The sequence below is a fragment of the Akebia trifoliata genome, chromosome 2 (genome assembly GCF_017979445.1).
Source record: "Akebia trifoliata isolate Shusen 1 chromosome 2, ASM1797944v1, whole genome shotgun sequence".
Taxonomy (NCBI): domain Eukaryota; kingdom Viridiplantae; phylum Streptophyta; class Magnoliopsida; order Ranunculales; family Lardizabalaceae; genus Akebia; species Akebia trifoliata.
In genome coordinates, this window is record NC_141376.1 from 5,031,298 (window position 1) to 5,051,214 (window position 19,917).

At 36.6% G+C, this 19,917-nt stretch overlaps 3 protein-coding genes across 3 annotated transcripts; 1 reads left to right on the plus strand and 2 right to left on the minus strand.

The window, feature by feature from the left end:
* Positions 1-529: 529 nt before the first annotated feature.
* HCF164 (Thioredoxin superfamily protein) lies at positions 530-2,854 on the plus strand. The gene is made up of 4 exons (XM_086424619.1): positions 530-759; positions 1,582-1,803; positions 2,097-2,200; positions 2,330-2,854. The coding sequence occupies exons 1-4, from the start codon at positions 589-591 to the stop codon at positions 2,610-2,612; spliced, it is 780 nt and encodes a 259-aa protein (XP_086280745.1). The 5' UTR covers positions 530-588; the 3' UTR covers positions 2,613-2,854.
* Positions 2,855-4,681: 1,827 nt separating this feature from the next.
* LOC147409013 (tRNA-processing ribonuclease BN) lies at positions 4,682-10,536 on the minus strand. Its single transcript, XM_086424627.1, has 4 exons — positions 10,292-10,536; positions 9,809-10,196; positions 5,105-5,445; positions 4,682-4,980 (listed from the first exon to the last, which is right to left on the minus strand). The coding sequence occupies exons 1-4, from the start codon at positions 10,367-10,369 to the stop codon at positions 4,762-4,764; spliced, it is 1,026 nt and encodes a 341-aa protein (XP_086280753.1). The 5' UTR covers positions 10,370-10,536; the 3' UTR covers positions 4,682-4,761.
* Positions 10,537-13,395: 2,859 nt separating this feature from the next.
* LOC147409014 (Protein kinase superfamily protein) lies at positions 13,396-18,502 on the minus strand. The gene is made up of 3 exons (XM_086424632.1): positions 17,270-18,502; positions 16,120-16,197; positions 13,396-14,928 (listed from the first exon to the last, which is right to left on the minus strand). The coding sequence occupies exons 1-3, from the start codon at positions 17,997-17,999 to the stop codon at positions 13,655-13,657; spliced, it is 2,082 nt and encodes a 693-aa protein (XP_086280758.1). The 5' UTR covers positions 18,000-18,502; the 3' UTR covers positions 13,396-13,654.
* Between the last annotated feature and the right edge of the window lie 1,415 nt (positions 18,503-19,917).

A 19,917-nucleotide genomic window follows, 5' to 3' on the forward strand; every position in this document is an offset into this window, starting at 1 on the left:
ACAATAATTATATTATAACTTTAAATGTTTTTCTTTTATTAAAAAAATATTTATTTTAGTTAATCTTTTTTTTTTTTTTCCTCTCTTTAAATTTACTTATAATTTTATGAATATAAATTTTTGAAAAATATTTTTAGGATAAATAATTGTAAATTTTAAATTCTTTTACACATCAATTATATTTATATAAACCATTACCAATACTAAATTACCTAATATTAATGAGGAATGAACTAACCCATCCAACCCGACTTGGCTAGGTTTTGGGTAGAGCATTCCGTGCCCGAGGTCAGGTTGGGCAAGGGATGGGGTTAGTGTTTGTCAAGTTTGGGTTGGGCGCAGGTTGATCCCGAACCCGCCCGACTTGCAGCGCTATTTACACGTAAACACTCCTTAGCCAACGACCAACGTTCACGAGTCCTGACTCAGTTGCCTAAATTGATTAAGTAACCCGTAGCTCTGTCAATATCTTCGAGTCAGCTAGAACGAGTCGTATTGATAGCAGCATTTTCATGGAGATTTGTGGACCAACCGTTTTAATTGGATCTAATAGGGAACCGAGTTACAGACGCCATTAAATTCCTCACCATGGCGCGTTTAGCTTCCAGCCCCATCGGCCTTCACAGGTTTCGACCATCTTTTCAACCCTCTCAATCTCTGCAATTTTCAAGAACCTCTTTCCAATCTCAGAGAGGAACACGTGAGTTTCAAAGAATAGCTTGTGAGACGAACCCTAACAAGACCGATTCTCCCGCAACGGTTCGTTTTCCTTCTATTGTAACTGTAATAACTATCTGTTTATAACTTCTCCAAGGCTAAAGAATCGATAATAGTACGGAAATCTGTGGCACCAGTTTGTTGTTTTGTATATTTGATCCAAAAAAGATCCATTTTTGGATAGTTTTGTAGTAATTCAGGGTATTGGTTTTAACGGTTTTATTGTTAACTTGCATAATCTCTGTAATTTAAGTTTCTGTTTAAGCTGTATGACTTCTGGTATAAATTGAGTTGTTTTGATCGAAGCAAATTTAGGGTTTTATTGATTCGATTGATGGAAACAATAAGTTGGTTCTCATTACTTTCGGAAGTCGATAGAAAATGTTTAAGTTAGCAATAGCCAATAATCCATTTCTTTACTGTTTTCGATTTGTAAAGTTGCCACTTTATCTTGTTCTTGGCTGCCCCAAGAAAAAGGCTTGTGGTGTACTTTTTTTCTTTTATTAATTGGGTTGTTTTCAATTATTGTTATATGGTGAGCTAAATCGGTTAATCTCAGAAACAGCCTTGAAAGTTCAACTTGCTTGTTTGAACTGATTTGATTCTTTAGTCAAAGATCTTTTTTTTTTTTGGGTTTATTATGTGAGATATGTTGGTTCTTAAAGGATTTCCTCACATCCTTGTTTTAAAATATTACATGTAGGGTTAAATGTAGAGTTAAATGTGCCTCCTACTATTTAATACTAACTTAAGATGATTTTATACGTGTTTCTTTATTTTGGTACAATATTAGCTTCCTATAACTGGGAAGTAGAGTCTTGATATTGCAAGGTTGGTTGTCTAACTGTTTGTATTTTGGTATAGGAAGCAGAAACAATTACTGAATCCAGCCCAATTAACGATAAAATCACCCAAACCACTGATTCTGCCCAAAAGGTTGGGTTTTCTCAATTACCAAACAAAAATATAAATAGACGGATTGCCGTGACTTCTACTGTTGCTGCTGTGAGCCTTTTCCTGTCAAGAAAACTAGATTTTGGTGTTTCTTTGAAGGACTTATCTGCAGCTGCCATACCTTATGAAGAGGTCAGTTCATCTGTTAGTCATATTCTCTACACTCACTGTAAGCTTAATTTGTTTTCTTATCTTATCTCGTCGTTAGTTACACAACTTACGTAACGTAACACACTCTTATGGGAAGCGCCCCTTGTTTGCATTGTTGACTATCATCTGGGGAATTTATGCCAGGCTGCAGTGTCATATGTCCTTAACACTTTCCAAAACTTATGTATAGAGGTTTTTGAGTGTTTCATCTTTTATATTTTGCTCTATTCTCTTATGTGTATAATGATTGCTTTCCATTTTGGCTTGTTTTCTAGGCTTTGTCGAATGGAATGCCCACTGTTGTGGAGTTCTATGCAGATTGGTGTGAAGTTTGTCGAGAACTAGCTCCAGATGTGTACAAAGTTGAGAAGCAGTACAAGTAATATGCGTTAAATTCCAACATAGTTTCATTCAAGTAATAGTTTGCATTTTAAAGTGAACCTTATATGTATGATGGGTCATCTTTAGCTGAAATGGATAGATGGTAACATAGTATTATTGTATCCAGGGATCGTGTGAACTTCGTTATGCTTAATGTCGACAACACAAAGTGGGAACAGGAGCTGGATGAGTTTGGTGTAGAAGGAATCCCGCATTTTGCGTTCTTGGACAGAAATGGAAATGAGGAAGGAAATGTTGTAGGCAGGCTTCCAAGGCAGTATCTTCAGGAGAACGTGGATGCCCTTGCAAGAGGTGAAGCTTCAATTCCTCATGCCCGGGTTGTGGGACAGTATTCCAGTGCTGAAGCTAGGAAGGTGCACCAAATCGTTGATCCTAGAAGCCATGGTTAAATGTTACCACGGTTGAATGTTATATGATTTCCCCTCCCTCGTCTATTCAAGGTTTAAATCTTATAATACCTACCTGCCGCTGCAGCAGCAGGTTGAACGTTCTATTCTTTTGGTGCACGAACGACCAGACCCCCACCCCATCTTCTCTTCCTCCTCGTAACATTTTTACAGAGTTGGAATTTGGTTTTCAGTTATATAGTAAAATTCACTGGGAAGTGATTCTTAAATTATCCACACTAGCATCTCTGTTGTCATTTTTATACTAACTTAATTTCATGTTATTAAGTTGTTAGTGTGCTGCTCCTAATATTCTCAGGGATCAGGTGAATCACTTGGTTTGGATTGCTCCTGAAAAGAAAGAAGAAAAAAAAAACATTGGTGCCACCAAAAATCTTGGAGTGAACTTTGAAATTTGATGCAATTGCAGATGGTTGAAGACATTCCCCTCACAATTTTCGGGTCAACTGATCTCATGTATTTTTGGCCCAACGCATAGGATCCCGGAAAATCAGTGGAAATTTTTTTTCCAGCAAAATGTAATTGGCAGGTGTATTTTTCCACATTTTCCTTTTTTGGTGGAAAGAGTATTGCCACATTGGCAATCCAAAACCAAACCTTTTTAGACAACATGGTAAAACTCAGATCTAGAAAAAGATTTAATAAAAAAAACTTGTGCTGGGCTTGATTCAAGCTTTTGTGATCATGTTTTTGGACCACATTTTCCTTAGTAAAGAAAGTGTTGTACAAACTAAAACCAAAAATCTTTACCTAGATGGAAACAAACACCAGCAAAAAAAATTTGAGAATAAATGCCGCCAAGTCTTCAAGGATGGTCGATACATCCATGTGCAGGAACTCCAAAAGTACGGATATTGAGCATGTGGATCAAACCTCAACTACAATCGAATTGCAATCCTTCACTGCCTCTCCTAGAGCCGAAGATGATTCAAGATTGAAAATCAGTCTTAACCATCAGAGCATAATCATTCAAGAAAGAGAAAAAAGGTGGTGATTAAGACCGAACGAAATGGTGAATCCCAGAAAAGAAAATCAAGTTTTTCCCACTCAACAACATCTAGAGTTACATTTTTTGGCTAGTCGACAGCAGAATAGATGGTGTTCCTTTGGTGTTAGATGATCCTTTGATCATTCAATTGTTCGTACTGTTACCTAAGTACATCTAGGTGAGACCCATGGAATGGATGATACCTCCAGAATGTCCCTAACCATGTGTTATGGCTGTGACAAATGATGAACACCTTTGCTATTAGTTGATCGGCAGGCCCAACTGTTTTATTTTTATTACAAAAACTCCTTTGGAGTTTTGACAACTCCAAGGGAACCTTACTTTATGAAGTTTTGTTGCAAACCTGAAGTGGGATCCACAGTGGATTCTAACCGTATCAATTTGTGGCATCCAAAAATATGATCTAACGTCACAAGTTATGGGATAAAATTAAGCTTTTTTTTTTTTTTTTTCAAGTTAATTTTCTTCGTTGAATTTTAAATCTAAATTTGAGAGTTTGGTAACCATCCATTTTCAACACCTATGATCAAGCTCTAGAAGGATTTTTTTTTTTTTTTTTAAATTAATTTTCTTCGGTGAATTTTAAATCTAAATTTGAGAGTTTGGTAACCATTCATTTTCAACACCTATGATCAAGCTCTGGAAGGATTTTTTTTTTTAAATCAGAATTTTTCCACGAAACATAGAAGTCTGTTTTGTTGGATTGTTAATTTGATAGTCCATGTGGGATCAACTACACTTAATAAGATTTCAACACCTACAATCAAGCTCCATGTGGGATCAACTACACTTAATAAGATTTCAACACCTACGATCAAGCTCAAAAAGGTTTTTCTTTTTCTTTTTTTTAATGTTTTTTTGAATCAGAGTTTTTCCATGAAAACTAGAAGTCTGTGTTGTTGGATTGCTAATTTGATAGTTTAGTAAGATTTCAAACTAAGGTTTGTTAAAGTAACAAACTTGATAAAGTAAGGGAGTTTTTGTAATAAAATGGTAACAGATAGGTCTGCCCGGTAAATCTCTCTTCAAATAATTCAGAAAATGATGGAAATCTAGAAAGAACGGAGATAGATTATATCCATAAAACTACTGGCAGGTAATATACAGAACGGCCTACAAAGATCAATAATTCTCAGCAACTGGTCTAGATGGAAAGAGCCGGAGAAGAAATGTCATTAACGACCACAGACAAACGACTCCAAGGACTTGGAAAGACACCAACATAGCAACCAAGGCCCCATTTCTCTCCAACAGCTGGGGGGTTACATTGGCCTCCCTCATTGAGAACATCAACCTCTCAATGAAATGGGCAGCTTTGGTCAACTGATAGAGCCTGTAAACCTGTAAAAATTAATTCAACGAGTCATGAAAACCGTTACTTTAATATGCCAAAAAGGCCTAGGTTGGAACAAGTCAAATTTGAGTTCTCAACCATTTAAGCATAACACAGAGACTGATCACACACCTCAAAAATAATAGGAACTAGAGGCCAAGAAGATGACCCACGCCTGTCAAGATGAGCCTCAAAAGCAAGTTGAGCAACACAGCCAATAAGAAATGGAATCACTGCAACCAGGGCTGGCAGCCCAAGTATCGGCCAAGTTACAAATACAACTAAGAGAGGAGCAAACACCTTAAAGCCCATGATGAAGAAGGCAGAATATAGGTATCCATTCAGGCCTGTTATAAGACCCCACCGTTTTGAACTGAACTGTAGATATGGCTTCTGCACATGATCGGTTACGAGCAGGAATGCAGCCAGACCGAAGTAAAACATGGTCTCAGAGCAAAAAGAGGAGACAATTTCTGCAAAAGGTGGCGAAGATAATGGTAAGGAGCACAAAATTAATTCCCAAAGTAAAACAGTAAAACATCAGGAAAGCTATGTATATATTTAAAAATATTTTACTCTAACCATGTGCCGCATAAGAGAGATGAAAATCTATCTCTAATCTATTAGAAATGAGCAGCGTTCGGAGGCCCTAAAGAGAGCCAAACATTTTTCAAAACATAGGTTAGAAGCTTCGGAATGAGCCGAGATCAGCCTCGCCAAAAATCAGCTCATTCCGAAACTTCTAACCCTAGTTTACAAGTTGAAGAATTGTGGACCATCCGATTTTTGTAAACCACTTTTGATGGGGTTAGAAGTTTCGGAATGGGCTGGTTTTTTATGAGGATGATCTCCTCTGCTTAGAGATCATCCTCACAAAAAATCAGCCCATTCCGAAACTTCTAACCCATACATTGAAAAAATGTTTGGCTCTCTTGAGGGCCTCCGAGCGCCACCCATTAGAAATATTCAAAATATAAGATTAATAAGAACAAAAACTGAAAGTTTCGTTGAATGGTGGTGAGATGAGTTCTAACTGGATTCCAAATATTGCAGATTTTGACAGTTGATGTGTTCCTTAGGTGACAATCATTGAAGGTTGCCAATAAGAGCAGTATATATATTATAACCTTATATTTCCACCCTTTAGTTATGTTAACACATTTGATCTCAAGCTGAACAACAAATATGGTAACTAACTATGCTCGGACTTCTAGTTTTACAGCCAGTGAAGTTTTTAGGAATTCTTTTTTGTTAGTTAAATTTTAAGAGAGCAATATAATATCAAGGAATAGGCCTTATATGCACTTTGATGTCCCAACAAACGTGAAACTGGAGAGGAAGAGAAAAGCAAACATGTAATCTTTTCAGGTTCAAATAATTTAATTATCTCCATTAAATTGTTGAGAAAAGTATAATAAAAAGGCCCAAGAAACTTTAAAAAATAACAAAATAGAACCTAGTTTTTTTTCTTTGGGGGAAATTAGGACCCTATTTGTTTAAATGGTAACTGAGAAGAGCGAACATATGATTTCTTTGCCACAACCTTGCTGAAAGTTTTTTATATGAAGTAACCCAAAGGTATTAAAATCCAAGTGAAAGAGCATCTGATTTGCAAACTAAAGAACTTAAACCACACCTCACAACAGTGAATTGTGAAATTTGGCCAAGTTGTGGCCAGCTATGGATTAAAAATAAATCTAAAAATCCCATGGACTCGTGTATGTATCTTAATTTCAGTGGCAACCGTTACATCATTCTGGTGTTGTATGTGAATGACATTTTTCAAGTGCATCGTACTTGGGATTGTCTCAGAAATCATATATCGATAACTTTTACATTAGATATGAACTGCAGAATTCTGCATTTAGAGAGATTCCTATGGCCAAGGTAGACGAGATATCTTTAATAAGCAACAATGGCCAATGAAAAGGATTTTGTGACGAATCACGTTGCAATTTATTGAATGTTGTGTCAAGAAATGTCCAGTAAATAGTATAGAACCAAAATCACATGCCTCGCAACACAAATACCCATGACCTAGAGGACATTTTTCTAGAGCTTATATTTTGTGGGTTCTTGGGAGACTCCAAAATCCAATTCACGCTCTGTATTTATGCTCAAGTCCTTAGAGCAGGAAGAGAGGGAGTGGTTGGAAAGACGAATAGGGGAGGAAGAGGTTAAATCGGTTCTTTTTTCGATGAGTGGGGATAAGGCGCCAGGCCCAGATGGTTTTAACATGGAATTTTTCAAATTTTGTTGGGAAGTCGTCTCGAGGGATTTTATGGAGGTCGTTAAGGAACTGCAAGATAAGATGTGTTTGGAGTATAGCCTTAATAGCACTTTTGTGGCGTTGATTCCTAAGAAAGCCGGGGCAGAAAGGATAGAAGATTTTAGACCAATAAGTTTGGTTAGCTCGGTATACAAGATTATTGCCAAAGTGCTAGCAACTCGATTGAAAAAAGTTCTTCCTAGTCTTATTGGCGACGAACAAGGGGCTTTCATTAGAGGTAGGCAAATCTTAGATGGAGTCTTGATTGCCAACGAGTGTCTTGATTCTAAGATTAAGAAGAAAGAAAAAGGAATGATAGGGAAAATTGACCTTCAAAAGGCTTATGACCATGTGAGTTGGGACTTCTTAGAATACATGATGGGGAGGATGGGTTTTGGAAAGAGGTGGATTAGATGGATAATGAAATGTGTAACTACGGTGTCTTATTCGATTCTCGTCAATGGGAGTCCGGCGGGCTTTTTTAGGGGTTCGAGAGGATTGAGACAAGGGGACCCATTATCCCCGTTCTTGTTTCTTATTGTTGCAGAAGCTTTGGGTAGATTGTTCACAAGAGCGGTTGATATAGGTAAGCTTTCGGGGTTTAGAGTGAAAGACGGACCATTGATTTCTCACCTACAATTTGCGGATGATACTCTTGTGTTTTTGGAGCATTCGAGGGATCAGGTAAGAGCGCTTCGTGTGTTATTATGCTGTTTTGAGGCTATGTCAGGATTACATATTAATTTGCAGAAGAGTAAGTTTTTTGGGGTAGGAGAGGTGACCGATATTCATTTGATGGCAACCACGTTGGGATGTGGACACGATACCCTTCCCACGTCATATTTGGGATTACCGTTGGGAGCACCATATAATAGTATCAAAATCTGGGATGGTGTGATTGAGAGGTTGGAGAAAAGGTTGAGTAGGTGGAAGGCCAATTATTTGTCGAAAGGAGGGAAGGTTACGCTGATCAAGAGCACTTTAACGAGTATTCCGGTTTATGTCCTACCGCTGTTCACGCTCCCGAGATCTGTCGAAATTAGAATGGAAAGGCTTATGAAGGATTTTTTGTGGAATGACAGGATGGGCAGGAGAAAGTATCATTTGGTCAGATGGAAAGTGGTCTGCACGCCTAAGAAGAATGGGGGTCTGGGCATAAAGGGGCTTAGATTAGCCAATAGAGCTCTATTAGGAAAATGGCTTTGGAGATTCGGTGAAGAAAGGAGTAGTTTGTGGAGGAAGGTTATTAGGGCCAAGTACGGGGAAAAAATGTTAGGCTGGTATAGCGGCGAGGCTAAAGATCCTTATGGGTGCAGTGTCTGGAAAGGGGTTCTTAAAGGGATAGAGGATTTCAAGAGAGGGATAAGATTCAAAGTGGGATTGGGAGATAGGATTAGATTCTGGGAGGATAGTTGGTGTGGCACATCGCCTCTGGCAGTCCAATTCCCGTCTTTGTACACTTGTTCAATCAACAAGAACCACTCTATCCAGCAGTGTTTGGTTGGCAATGAGTCTGGTCCTACTTGGGATTTGGGGTTCAAAAGAAATTTTAATGATTGGGAGCTAATTAAGGTGACATCTTTCCTTGATCTCATGTATACAGTTCATCTCAACGACAACGAACAGGATAAGTGGGAGTGGACAATGGCTAAGGATTCGAGATTCTCTGTTAGGTCTTTCTATAAGTGGCTTTCTTCTAATGTAGAGAGTTCCTTGGTGGGATCAATCAATTGGTCCAGGTTAGTCCCTTCTAAAGTATCTTTTTTCGTTTGGTTGGCTTCTCTTAGTAGGATTCTCACGTTGGATAATTTGATTGTGCGGGGTTGGATCATTCCCAACTGTTGTCCTCTTTGCATGAGTGATGCGGAATCTGTTGATCATTTATTAATCCATTGCTCTTTCTCTTTTGACATTTGGTCGACTTTTCTTGGTCTTTTCGGTTTTAATTAGGTCCTTCCTCGTAAGTTCTCCTCGGTGTTAGTAGAATGGACCAGTAACGCTTTCCATACCAGGAAAAAAATCCTTTGGGATATGCTTCCCTCGGCTATCACTTGGGGGATCTGGAACGAGCGAAACAACAGAGTGTTCAATAACAAAAGTACCAACTCTCATGCAGGTTTCTTGGAGATCTTGGGTTTATTATACCTTTGGTCAAAGCAGAACATAGAGTTTACGGGAACTTCATTTGATGATTTTGTTTTTAGATGGCACTCCTTGTGTAATGATTAGTGTTGTTTTTCTTTTTTTGCTTTTCTTTGAGGCTCTCTCGGCCTCTTTGTTTCTTGTCTCTCCTCTCTGATCAATATATTATACTTTTCAAAAAAAAACATTGAATGTTTCGGGAATGCATAAGGTATGTATCAAAATGTATTGATATGTGAATGTATTGCCCGATAATGTATCGGTTTTTTCATTAACCGAAGCATTCAATCGATATGAAATTTCAAAGGGCATTGATGGCGACTTTTAATATAGAAGTAGAATAATAATACATTGCTTGCTATGGAGATGAAGCAAAACAAGGCACATATATAATTGAGAGTAGATTAGTAGTTTAGTGAAAATACCTGCAAGGATCTCATCCTTGAGAAGTGATTCGATAGCGTTGCTAAGAAAAAACTGTGGAAGCACTAATGACGATATAAGTGCTATTGGAGCCAAAACCCAAACGAATGAACCTTTGCCCTCCTTGAAAGGGGACGAAACCAATTTCCCTTCCTCTATCACTTGGTGAGTTAACCCATAAAAGGAAACTGAACCAGGTTTACCACCGAATGGTTCAGGTCTATCAAATCTACGGGTAGGCACATTAGCATTCCTCCTTGAAATCTTATCAGAACTCGAAGAACTAGCGATGATTCTTACAGCGAATTTGGATGGGATTAAGACCTGATGATAACTGTTTCGCTCTAATCGAACTCTCCCATCTCTCCATCTGATATGACTTGCAGATATCTTTGTCAAAACAAACAGGGAAATGGGAGACAGAGCAAAAATTATTAACAGATACAAAGAACTAAGCAAGAGAGAGAGAGAGAGAGATTACGTACGATTGGATGAGAGGAGAAACGTTTGGGAGATGTGTTAATTGGGGAGGAACGCCATCTGCAAACGGACTGTATCTCCATTTGAATTCTGGTTCTCGTGCTTGATGAGAAGGTTCAATTCTATTTTTATATGTTTTAGCGAAAAAAAGGGAGAGGGAGGGTTATCCATCTAAACCCTAAACCCTCAATCGTAAAAACTCGCAAAACAAGAGTTTCATGCTAACATACGCGAGGGGTGTTATCTGGGATGATCTGCCACCGTACATGTAGCTCGAGTGTCCTTGTTTGTATATCTGGCAACGTTTTGCAGTCCGTTCATCTCCACGTAGACGTCGGGTTGTTAATGGATCAGGTCCGGATATTCGACCATTTCAATAAGGATCAATTGGATATTTTATGTTAAAATAAATGGGGCAAATTAATATATATATATATATATATATATATATATATATATATATATATATATATATATATATGATTAGATTAAATATTTTAATGTTTATAAAAAAAAAAAAAAAATTTTAAAGTTACCAAAAATGAATCAAGCTGTTGGATAGTCCATCTTTTTAGTAACTTGTCTTTACAACATTTTAAATAGATGCTAAGCAAGTTATTAAAACGCTGGACAATCCAATGTTTTAAGTATTCAAAGTGAATTTTTGATAAAATAATATATTTTAACACATTTTTCCGTTAAAGAGTCCAACGAGTTACTAAAATACTAATTCTCTAGCAATTTAAGTTGTTCTTGGTAATTTAAAAAATATATATATTCTTTTTCTAAATATTAAAATATTTAAAAAAAAATTAGTAATTTTCCCAAATAAATGAAGTTTTTCAAAAAAAAAATTATATTGAAGTAAAATGTTGAAACTTGATGTTTAGCATTACATTGGACTAAAAGAGAGATATGCCCTCTATTTTATATGTAGGGAAAATTACTTAAGGGCCCTTGGGGAAGGGCTTCTTTCTAAATAATTCTTAAGTTTTCGACGTTGGAAATTTTTTCTTTCTAAATGATCCTTGGACCTCATCTCTTGCATTTCTCATAATTGAATGTCCCAATCATTTGGACTCATCGTTTTCATCCAAAAATTGGATTTTTGACATCTCAATCGGGTTTTAAAGATTCCACTCTGTCAGAAAGGATTCAAGAAAGAAGAAGAAGTTAGTTTCAAGGATTTTTTCAAATATTTTAAAGATGTATGTAAAAACCTAGGGTTTTTTTTATAAAAAAAATTCTTAATTTGTGACTCAAAATCGATTAAGAATGATTCTTTTCGGTTGAAATCATAAACAAGTCGTTATCTCAAGTTTTTAGTCGATCTTTCCATGTATTTTAGTCGAAAAAACTCGAAAATTGAAAATGGGTGGATTTTACGTGTGTCAAGTCGAGTTCAACGGTAAATAAAAAGTGATGAACTCGACACTAAATAAAAAAACATGAAGTTTGGCAATAATCAAAAGTGGTGATAAATAAAATGGTGGTGAGTTCGCAAGTAGCGAGTGACCATTAATAAAGAATTTTTTTATTGAATGTCCTATCAAAATACTGTGCAAAACTTGGGGTATATTTAGAAAAAACCTTTCCATGAGGTTCTTTTAAGTTTGTTTGTTTTTTTTTTTTTTTTTGAAAGGTCAACAGGTTAAGGCAGACCCAGACCAGCTACAACCTTAGGAAAGAAATACCCCTACGATCCTAATCAATGATAGAATCGAGGTTACAAAGGAGAACGCCACTATTTATTTCATAACATTCCATGGAGTCTTGGGAGGATACAAGATAATCCACCGCTTGGTTAGCTTCCTTGAAAACATGGTTGAAGGTATACCCGTGGAAACTAGGAAGGAGCCTTATAAGGAAAGGACCAAGTGTATAACACTCCATAGGGTACTCCATCGGTCGTTAAGGATATTGACAGCCGTTAATGAGTCTGCTTGAACCCGAATGTTAAGACAACCTTTTGCAATACACAACTTGAGCCCTTCTAGGATAGCTTGTATTTCGTGATAAATGATTGAAACTAGGTTCACACGACCTGCAATAGCAGCAATCACCATTCCTTTATGGTTTCGAATGATTGCTCCAAGTCCACCTCGAGTGTCTGAGAATGAGCCATCAGTGTTGAGAGCCCACGTGCCAATGTTTGGCTTTGACCAGGAGCAATAAACTCTCCTAGGCTAAGAGAGAGTCGCATTAAATTCCCAAGGTTGAAGGAAATGTCGACTGTAGTCAGAATCCTCGACCCCTTTCAAGGTTTCTTCAAACTTTAACCGAATTTCTTCTTAAATAATAGAGATAATAGTGTAGTGGTTGTTGAATTTGTTTTGAAATATCCTCTTGCACCTTTCTCTCTACAAGTGATAGATGAAGGCGCATAAAATAACTTTTTTGATATCTTGAATGGTTGAGTTACCATTAAAATTAGAAACGGCCCACATCACCTCTTCTTCCCAATTATCCAAGGTACGATTGTGCATACATCTCTTAAGGATTTCAGCCCATGGTAGTCTAGAATAAGAGCAGCCATTGAATAAATGGTTCGTGTCTTCTTCATGATTACCACAGAGTCTGTAAGAAGCCTTAGCTCTTAACCCCCAATCTTTAAGTTTTCTCAATGTTTACACGTATAATCCCTTACTTAAGTATTCTACTTTGTGTCTAGAAATGTGCTATTTCCAGCTGTCCAATGGCACATTTCCAGCTGTCCAATGGATTTGTTAGTTCAATTCCAACAACTCGAATGAAATCACATTTTGATCAAGCTTTTAAGGCCAAAGAATGTGTCTATCCATTTCTCTCTCTCTCTCGCTATATTGTATTAATTTGCCAACAAACTCTCTGCCCATCAAACTAGAAAAAGAATTTGCCGAGTTCTTTTGCTTTAAAAAAATAAAAAAATATTGAACCTCTTCGCTTGTGGAGCAGTACACATGCTATCTAACTTGGAAATAAATTGAAAGACTTTGAAAGAGGGTTGTTAGATATCAAACAGAACACCTAGAATGTTTTTGTACTATAAATTGAAACACTTGCATCTGAAACCATCCCAGCATCATAGTTGTCTTCAGAGTTCAAATGACACAAAGGCACGCACACACCAAGCGAAAAGAACTGAAGTTCATGCATTGTAAATGTTTTAGCAGTTGCTTTTTATATTTCTAATTCTACATATTTTGTGTTTGGCTTCAACATCTTTTACTCAATACTCTGCATCCTCTATATATTTCAGGTAAGTATAAAAAGAACGATCATAACTTTCTAGGTAGTTGGCACAAAAGCATACTTGCAGTATCTTATGATAGAGTGGAGAGACAAAACTGTTAAAAAGCTTACCACCCACAAAGACATCAGGCTTCTGGTCAGTTGAATACATTGTCCAACAAGCTGTTTGTTGAAGGCGAGCTTTGTTCACTAAACCATGAGTCATGCACAGAATTGGGGGAGCCATCCTTCACCTCCTCTATTGGAATCATACATATACTCCTTTGTGGCACAAACAATCTCCGGCTCTCCGCCACGACCTTCTTAATGGTTGACCCTTGAGACTTCTCACTTACATTAGATGGAGATGAGCAAGTTGACGCTGCCGTACAAAGGTTGTCCTCCGAAGGAGCCCATCCACTATGCCTGATGTATTCTAGTTCGGCTGCTACTTCCATCATCGATGGCCTCATGTCTTTGTGAAAGGCAAGGCATCTAAATGCCAGCTCAGCCACCTTGTGCAAAGACGAAAGAGTCCAAGCATCCCTATGGGGATCAAGGAATGGATCTATTATCTCATCCACGCAACCCTTCCCGATCTTTTCAACGGCAAGTGCAGCCAAATTCACCTCGCTGAGGGGCCGAGAGAAGTCCACCACTTTCAATGCAGTTATAATCTCAATGAGAACTACCCCAAAGCTGTAAACATCACTTTTATCAGAAAGGTGGAAGTTTTGATGGTACTGGGGATCAACATACCCAGGTGTACCTTGAGGGGCAGTTGAAATGTGAGACGATTCTGTCATACCGAGTCTAGAAAGACCAAAATCTGCAACTTTTGACTTGAAGTTATAGTCTAACAATATGTTGCTGGACTTGATGTCTCTGTGGTATATTGGAGGGTTCCTTGCAGAGTGAAGATGGGTGATTGCTTGAGCAGTTTCGGCGGCAATGGTTAGGCGAATCATCCAAGGGAGGGCAGTGCCCTTCTCTCTCTGTAGATGCTCAGATAGAGTTCCATTGGGCATGAATTCATAGACAAGGATCTGTTCACCCTTCTCTATACAACAACCTAAGAGGCGTACTAGATTCGGGTGACTCACAGATGAGAGGAGCTTGATCTCATTCATGACTTGTTCAATGCCATCAGTGTCTCGATGTCTGATTTTTTTTATGGCAACCCATTCGTCATTGTGAAGTTTTCCAGCATAGACAGTTCCATAAGCTCCGGTTCCAAGCCTTTGTTTCTCAGAAAAGCCGCTTGTGGCTTTCTCAATTTCTTTGAAGGTATAAAATGGGACACTGCAGTCGCCCGTGGCTTCTGATAGTAGCTGTTTGGTGTTCTTTCCGGAAAAAGAAGAAGTGGGCTTTCTTCGGATTAAGTAGCAGATAAAAACCAGAACAACCATCAAAGAAGCTCCAGCAATGATGCCTAATAAAAAGATTGCCATATTTAGATATGCAAATAATGTATCAATGGTCCAGATTTTTTATGTTGATTGTAAACACATTATGATTCAAAGACCTCCAAATTAATTTGTCAAATGTATACTCTTTATAAGTTAAAAATCCAGACTTAATTGGATTCAACCAGCCATTGTCTTAGATAGGACCCAGAACACACATATGAACTCAACCCTATTACAGCTGATATATGCTACATGAAAGTGTAAAATGATGAAATTCAGAGAGATAAAAATTAGTTGATTTATAAAACTGGAGCCACATATTTGTCTCAAAATACAAGTTTTGGAAGATACAAATTGTTTGTTGCATTATGTATAACTCTATTTTAGAATCTTTGAGCTTTTAGAAGTTCCACTCTAACAGTCAAGAAGAGCTAAAATCAAATCAGTTTCTCTAAGATGTCAATGTAAGGGGGTAAAATAAAATATGCCTTTTAAACTCATCACCTCCACACACAAAAAATAAATAAATAAATAATACTGTAATAGAGTAATTCTTATGTAAATGTCTTGTATTCTGTTGGCCCGAATTTTTTAAGGAGTACAATAAGGGCAATCATGTAATATTTTCTTAAGGGTTTTTCTATTTTCGGGGGGTTTTTCTCTTTTTTGAGTAAAATAATATATATATATATCTATTTTCGGTGAAAAGGTGTAATGTGTAACTGCGATTTTTCTCTTCATAGTGGAATTGGTGTGATCCATGGACATACCTCAATCTTGAGGAAATCATGTCTGTGATTGCGTCTTGCTTTACTTTTCTTCATTTATTATTCTTGGATCGATTTCTCTACAAATGTTTGTAGATATTTGGATTCAAATTAGTGTAATCTCATATATGATGCCGTGTTAGATCCTTGTCAATCCTCTTTACCAAAATCCGAACTTCGCCCATTTTTATAATGTACATTTCAAGGATTTATTGATACCCAAAGGCTTTCACCTGGGTCCACACTTGTTAAAATAGGGTATAAATCAGGTTAAATCCGGATTTAACACACTCACTTACAAGAACTATATACCTAAGTATGGGGGAAGATTCCACAACCAAATACTACACCAACATAGCAAGCTAGCATCTCATGAAACTCGAGCACTTGAACATTCAAGGAATAAATGGATATCTATCTACATTTTAAAAGAAAAACAAGACCTACCTCCAATTAGAACACCAACTCTACTCCTTCCCCCACATCTGCCAGACAGATATTTTGAAGGATTGCAATTGGAAGAAACTGTTATCATAAAAACAAATTTTGGTTAGTAATATAAGAGAAAGCTTGACTTTGAAACAAAATTGAAAACTAAACATAAAACCAAGCTTCAACAATGGATGGATGGCCTGTGAAAATGACTAGAATACCCCGACTTCTTAGTAGAAGTAAAGAGCATTTTTGCCACCCAATTTCAAGATGACTCAGGATCCAAACGGGTCGGATCTGGACACAATGACCATAATGCTCCTTTATTACGGTAGAAGTTTTGACCTTTTTTTTTTTTCCTATAAATGTTTCTTTATTCAGCATTTTTTATTGAGAGATTTATTGGGCAGACCTGTCTGTTGCAATTTTATTATAAAAACTATCTTGATTCGTCAAGTATGTTACTAAATGAACCTTACTTTATGAATTAGGCTAACATGACTAACTTAGTAAGATTTTAAATCTTACAAAGGGTCGTTGGATCTACATGGATTATCAAATTGGAAATCCAACACCCCAATCTTCTTGATTTCATGGAAAAAATGATATCAAAAATTATTAAAAAAAAGAATCTATTTTTAACTGGATCTAAGATGTTGAAAATGGATGGGTACCGAACTCCCAAATTTAAATCTAAAATTCAAGTAAAAAAATAACTTTTTTTATGAAATTAATTTTCAAAATTCTTAAAAAAATTGTCTTTTATAACCTTTGTTTCATCAAAAATCATGTTTTTGGATGCCAAAAATCGATGCGGTTAGAATCCACTCCAGCTTATGTTAAGTAACAAATTAACCCATCAATTTGAATGGTAAGACGTAGATCCCAGGTCTAAGGTTTGCCGGATAGCAAACTTGACTTGACAAAGTAAGGTTACCTTGGACTTGTCAGAATTCCAAGGAGGTTTTATAATAAAAATGCAACAGTTGGGTCTGCCGGGTAAATCTCTTTTTCATTATTTAGCTCACAGAAATAATTATAAAGAAACGTTCTCCGAGAATCTCGATGAACATCTAACTGTCACGATCATAATTTTCTTGGTAAAAATTTCTTGTAGAAAAAAAAGACTTGGAACAGTAAAAATGTAAAATTGACGGAGACTTACCTTTCCGGCAACCTTGACCAGAAACAAACCCATCGCCTTCGTAACCATCCTTACACCAGCAGCGATGTCCTGAACTTCCATTAAACGGCGATTTGACATCCGTACAATTGGCGTGTGACGAACAGTTGGCACCATTACACGGTCCATCTAACCACCAACCCAACTGAACCGTCTGTAGTTCGACCGAAACGGTTGAACCTTTCTTCGAACTGAAAATCGAAGAGAAGAAATTACAACGGCTCTGATTCAAGTTAGTTAAATTCATGAAACCCTCAACTTTACTGCCACTCGAAAAACAGCTGATATTATCGCCTTTAGAACTGCACCTATGCGAAGCAAAGTGAGTTTCCAACAGAGTCGTCGGGATCATGCATCCATGACTCGTTGAGTTGCAATTACTTAACAATAACCCGTTTTGCCACGTCGGCGCGTAGTTCTGATTGTGTGGTGGTATTAGGCTTTGAATCGGACGGCCGCAGTCCGCCGGAATTTTGACTAAAATACCGTCAGGGGTTAGGTTTTGGACTTGGAATTCTCCGATGAAGATTTCTCCGTTATTTTTGCAATTTAGATGGATTTCACAGTTTTCGGAGAATCCGAAAGGGAAGGGAACGTGATTTCTTGTGGTGTTGCCGCAGGATCTGTTGCAGCGAGCGGAAGATTGAGAAACGATGAACAGGAGAATCAAAATCGCAAAGCGAAGAAGGATGTTTCGGTGGTTTAAAATCATGTTTAATAGCTGATGATAGATCGAATTGGGGTTGAAAAGTTTACGTTTTTAGGTAAAATTTTCATCGTTTACTCACAGGAACATTGGGACAAAAAAAATTTTGATTTTGCAAAGCTAAAGTGAGAGAATTTTGATTTTCCCTTGTTTTGGGGAGTTGGAGAACTTGAATTCTTACATCACTAATAAAGACACCATGGTTGATGATGATGATGTCCTTGATGTACCATCTTCACAGTAATTGTGCTAAAAGGAGGAATTTTTTTTGAAAGAAACTGCTGCTCCAAATCTAATAGGTTGTAGCCCTCGACAAGTTCTTCAATGATTTGAAATTTCAGTGGTGAGAAATGAAAAAGAGGAACCGAGTGAAACCCTAATTTCTTCTTCTGCTCTGTGTCTCTACGATCTAGAGCTTGAAGAAGATGAACAACAAAAGGAAAGTATGGAATTTCCAGAGAGCTTCCTATTTTTCCGGTCTCCACACCTCTCTTCAGCTCTCTTTGCCCCGAAGATTTCGATTGGCTGATATAGTAACAAGTGTGGACCATGGAATCCTTTCGCCGGATTTACCAAAATACCCTTATAATTACATGAATAATAAATGATTGGTTTAGTAATACCCCTACTAAGTTGGTAATATTAGATTTACCCCTTTAAAAAACAAGATTAGATTTACCCTTGACCGAAAGCCAATATTGTCTCTTATCAAGGGTTTAACGGTGAAATTTCAATTTTTTTAAAATTAAATTTAATAATTTAAGTATTGACAAATGCTTGCTCATCTGCTTTGGACACCGGATTCTACACTAAGTTAACCTCACAGAGGATAGAGAATCATTAATTTTCTAACGATTCGTGCTGAAGTAACATTGAAATTAACATCATTTGAGACATTGTTGTGCACAATCATGTATGCTTCTCACTCATATCTTGATGAAAGCATCTATGATTCTATAGACACATTCACGTCAATAATGTTAATTTCAATATTACTTCAGCATTTTCTATTTCTAATTTATATCTCAAGAAAATAAATCTATGGTTATACGTCCATTGCCAAATTAGCCTATGTCCAACGTAGTTAGTGTAGCACAACTCTTAAATTTTTAAAAGACATTATAAATAAATAAAAATTTCAAAAGTAATTTTGGCATTTGGTTATGGGGTAAATCTTATTTTGCATTTCGCAAAGAGGTAAATTTAATATTATCAATTTTGTAAGGTTATTCTAAATTAACCAAAGCAACTTGGTAACCTAAAACTGATTTTCTGGCAAATTTGTTTCTAAACAAGCAAATTTGTTGCCTATTTTGTTTCAACATTACTTCTTTCAAAAATAGTTGAATCCATTGCTTAATTCTTTCTCCAAGTGGCAAAACCATCATTGTACTCAGTATTAAGCTAACCAATTTTTTGTTTTTTCCAAGCAGTGAAATCATTGTTATACCCTATCTAAAAATGACAAATTTGACTCCATGTTGGTATTCAAGAAAATGGTAATGATTTTCATTATTGTTTCACTACTCAAAGCAAAACTATTTATTTTAACAAAAGTCACTTAAATGACAAAAATACATTATTTATTAGAAAAAATAAAACAAATAATTACAAACAACATAGAGTCAAATTAAAACAAACGTTTTTTCACTTCTGTATGAACTATTTACCGTTGTTGATTTACAATTGAGCAACTTTAGTGTAGAGTGATATTTTTAATGGACAATTACACATTTTTTTTTATCATTTTTTTTTTTTTTGACTAATTTACCTTTTCAGGAAATGGAAGTTGCACTTCACTTTAAAAGTTTAAATCTCAAAAAACAACGAGTATGTTGTTTTCCATTGAAAATGCCAAGGTAAGATAAATCTTATATGAAAATATATCTTGGTTACTTAAATATTTTCATAATACTATAAGGTT

Coding starts and splice junctions, on each gene's coding strand:
- HCF164 (XM_086424619.1), top strand. CDS start 589: ATGGCGCGTTTAGCTTCCAGCCCCATCGGCCTTCACAGGTTTCGACCA. Junction 1,804..2,096: donor CTGCCATACCTTATGAAGAG/GTCAGTTCATCT, acceptor CTTGTTTTCTAG/GCTTTGTCGAATGGAATGCC. Junction 2,201..2,329: donor AAAGTTGAGAAGCAGTACAA/GTAATATGCGTT, acceptor TATTGTATCCAG/GGATCGTGTGAACTTCGTTA.
- LOC147409013 (XM_086424627.1), bottom strand. CDS start 10,369: ATGGAGATACAGTCCGTTTGCAGATGGCGTTCCTCCCCAATTAACACA. Junction 10,197..10,291: donor GTTTCTCCTCTCATCCAATC/GTACGTAATCTC, acceptor GTTTTGACAAAG/ATATCTGCAAGTCATATCAG. Junction 5,446..9,808: donor CAAGGATGAGATCCTTGCAG/GTATTTTCACTA, acceptor CACCTTTTGCAG/AAATTGTCTCCTCTTTTTGC.
- LOC147409014 (XM_086424632.1), bottom strand. CDS start 17,999: ATGATTTTAAACCACCGAAACATCCTTCTTCGCTTTGCGATTTTGATT. Junction 16,198..17,269: donor TGGTCAAGGTTGCCGGAAAG/GTAAGTCTCCGT, acceptor TTATGATAACAG/TTTCTTCCAATTGCAATCCT. Junction 14,929..16,119: donor AGTTGGTGTTCTAATTGGAG/GTAGGTCTTGTT, acceptor TCTTTTTATTAG/GCATCATTGCTGGAGCTTCT.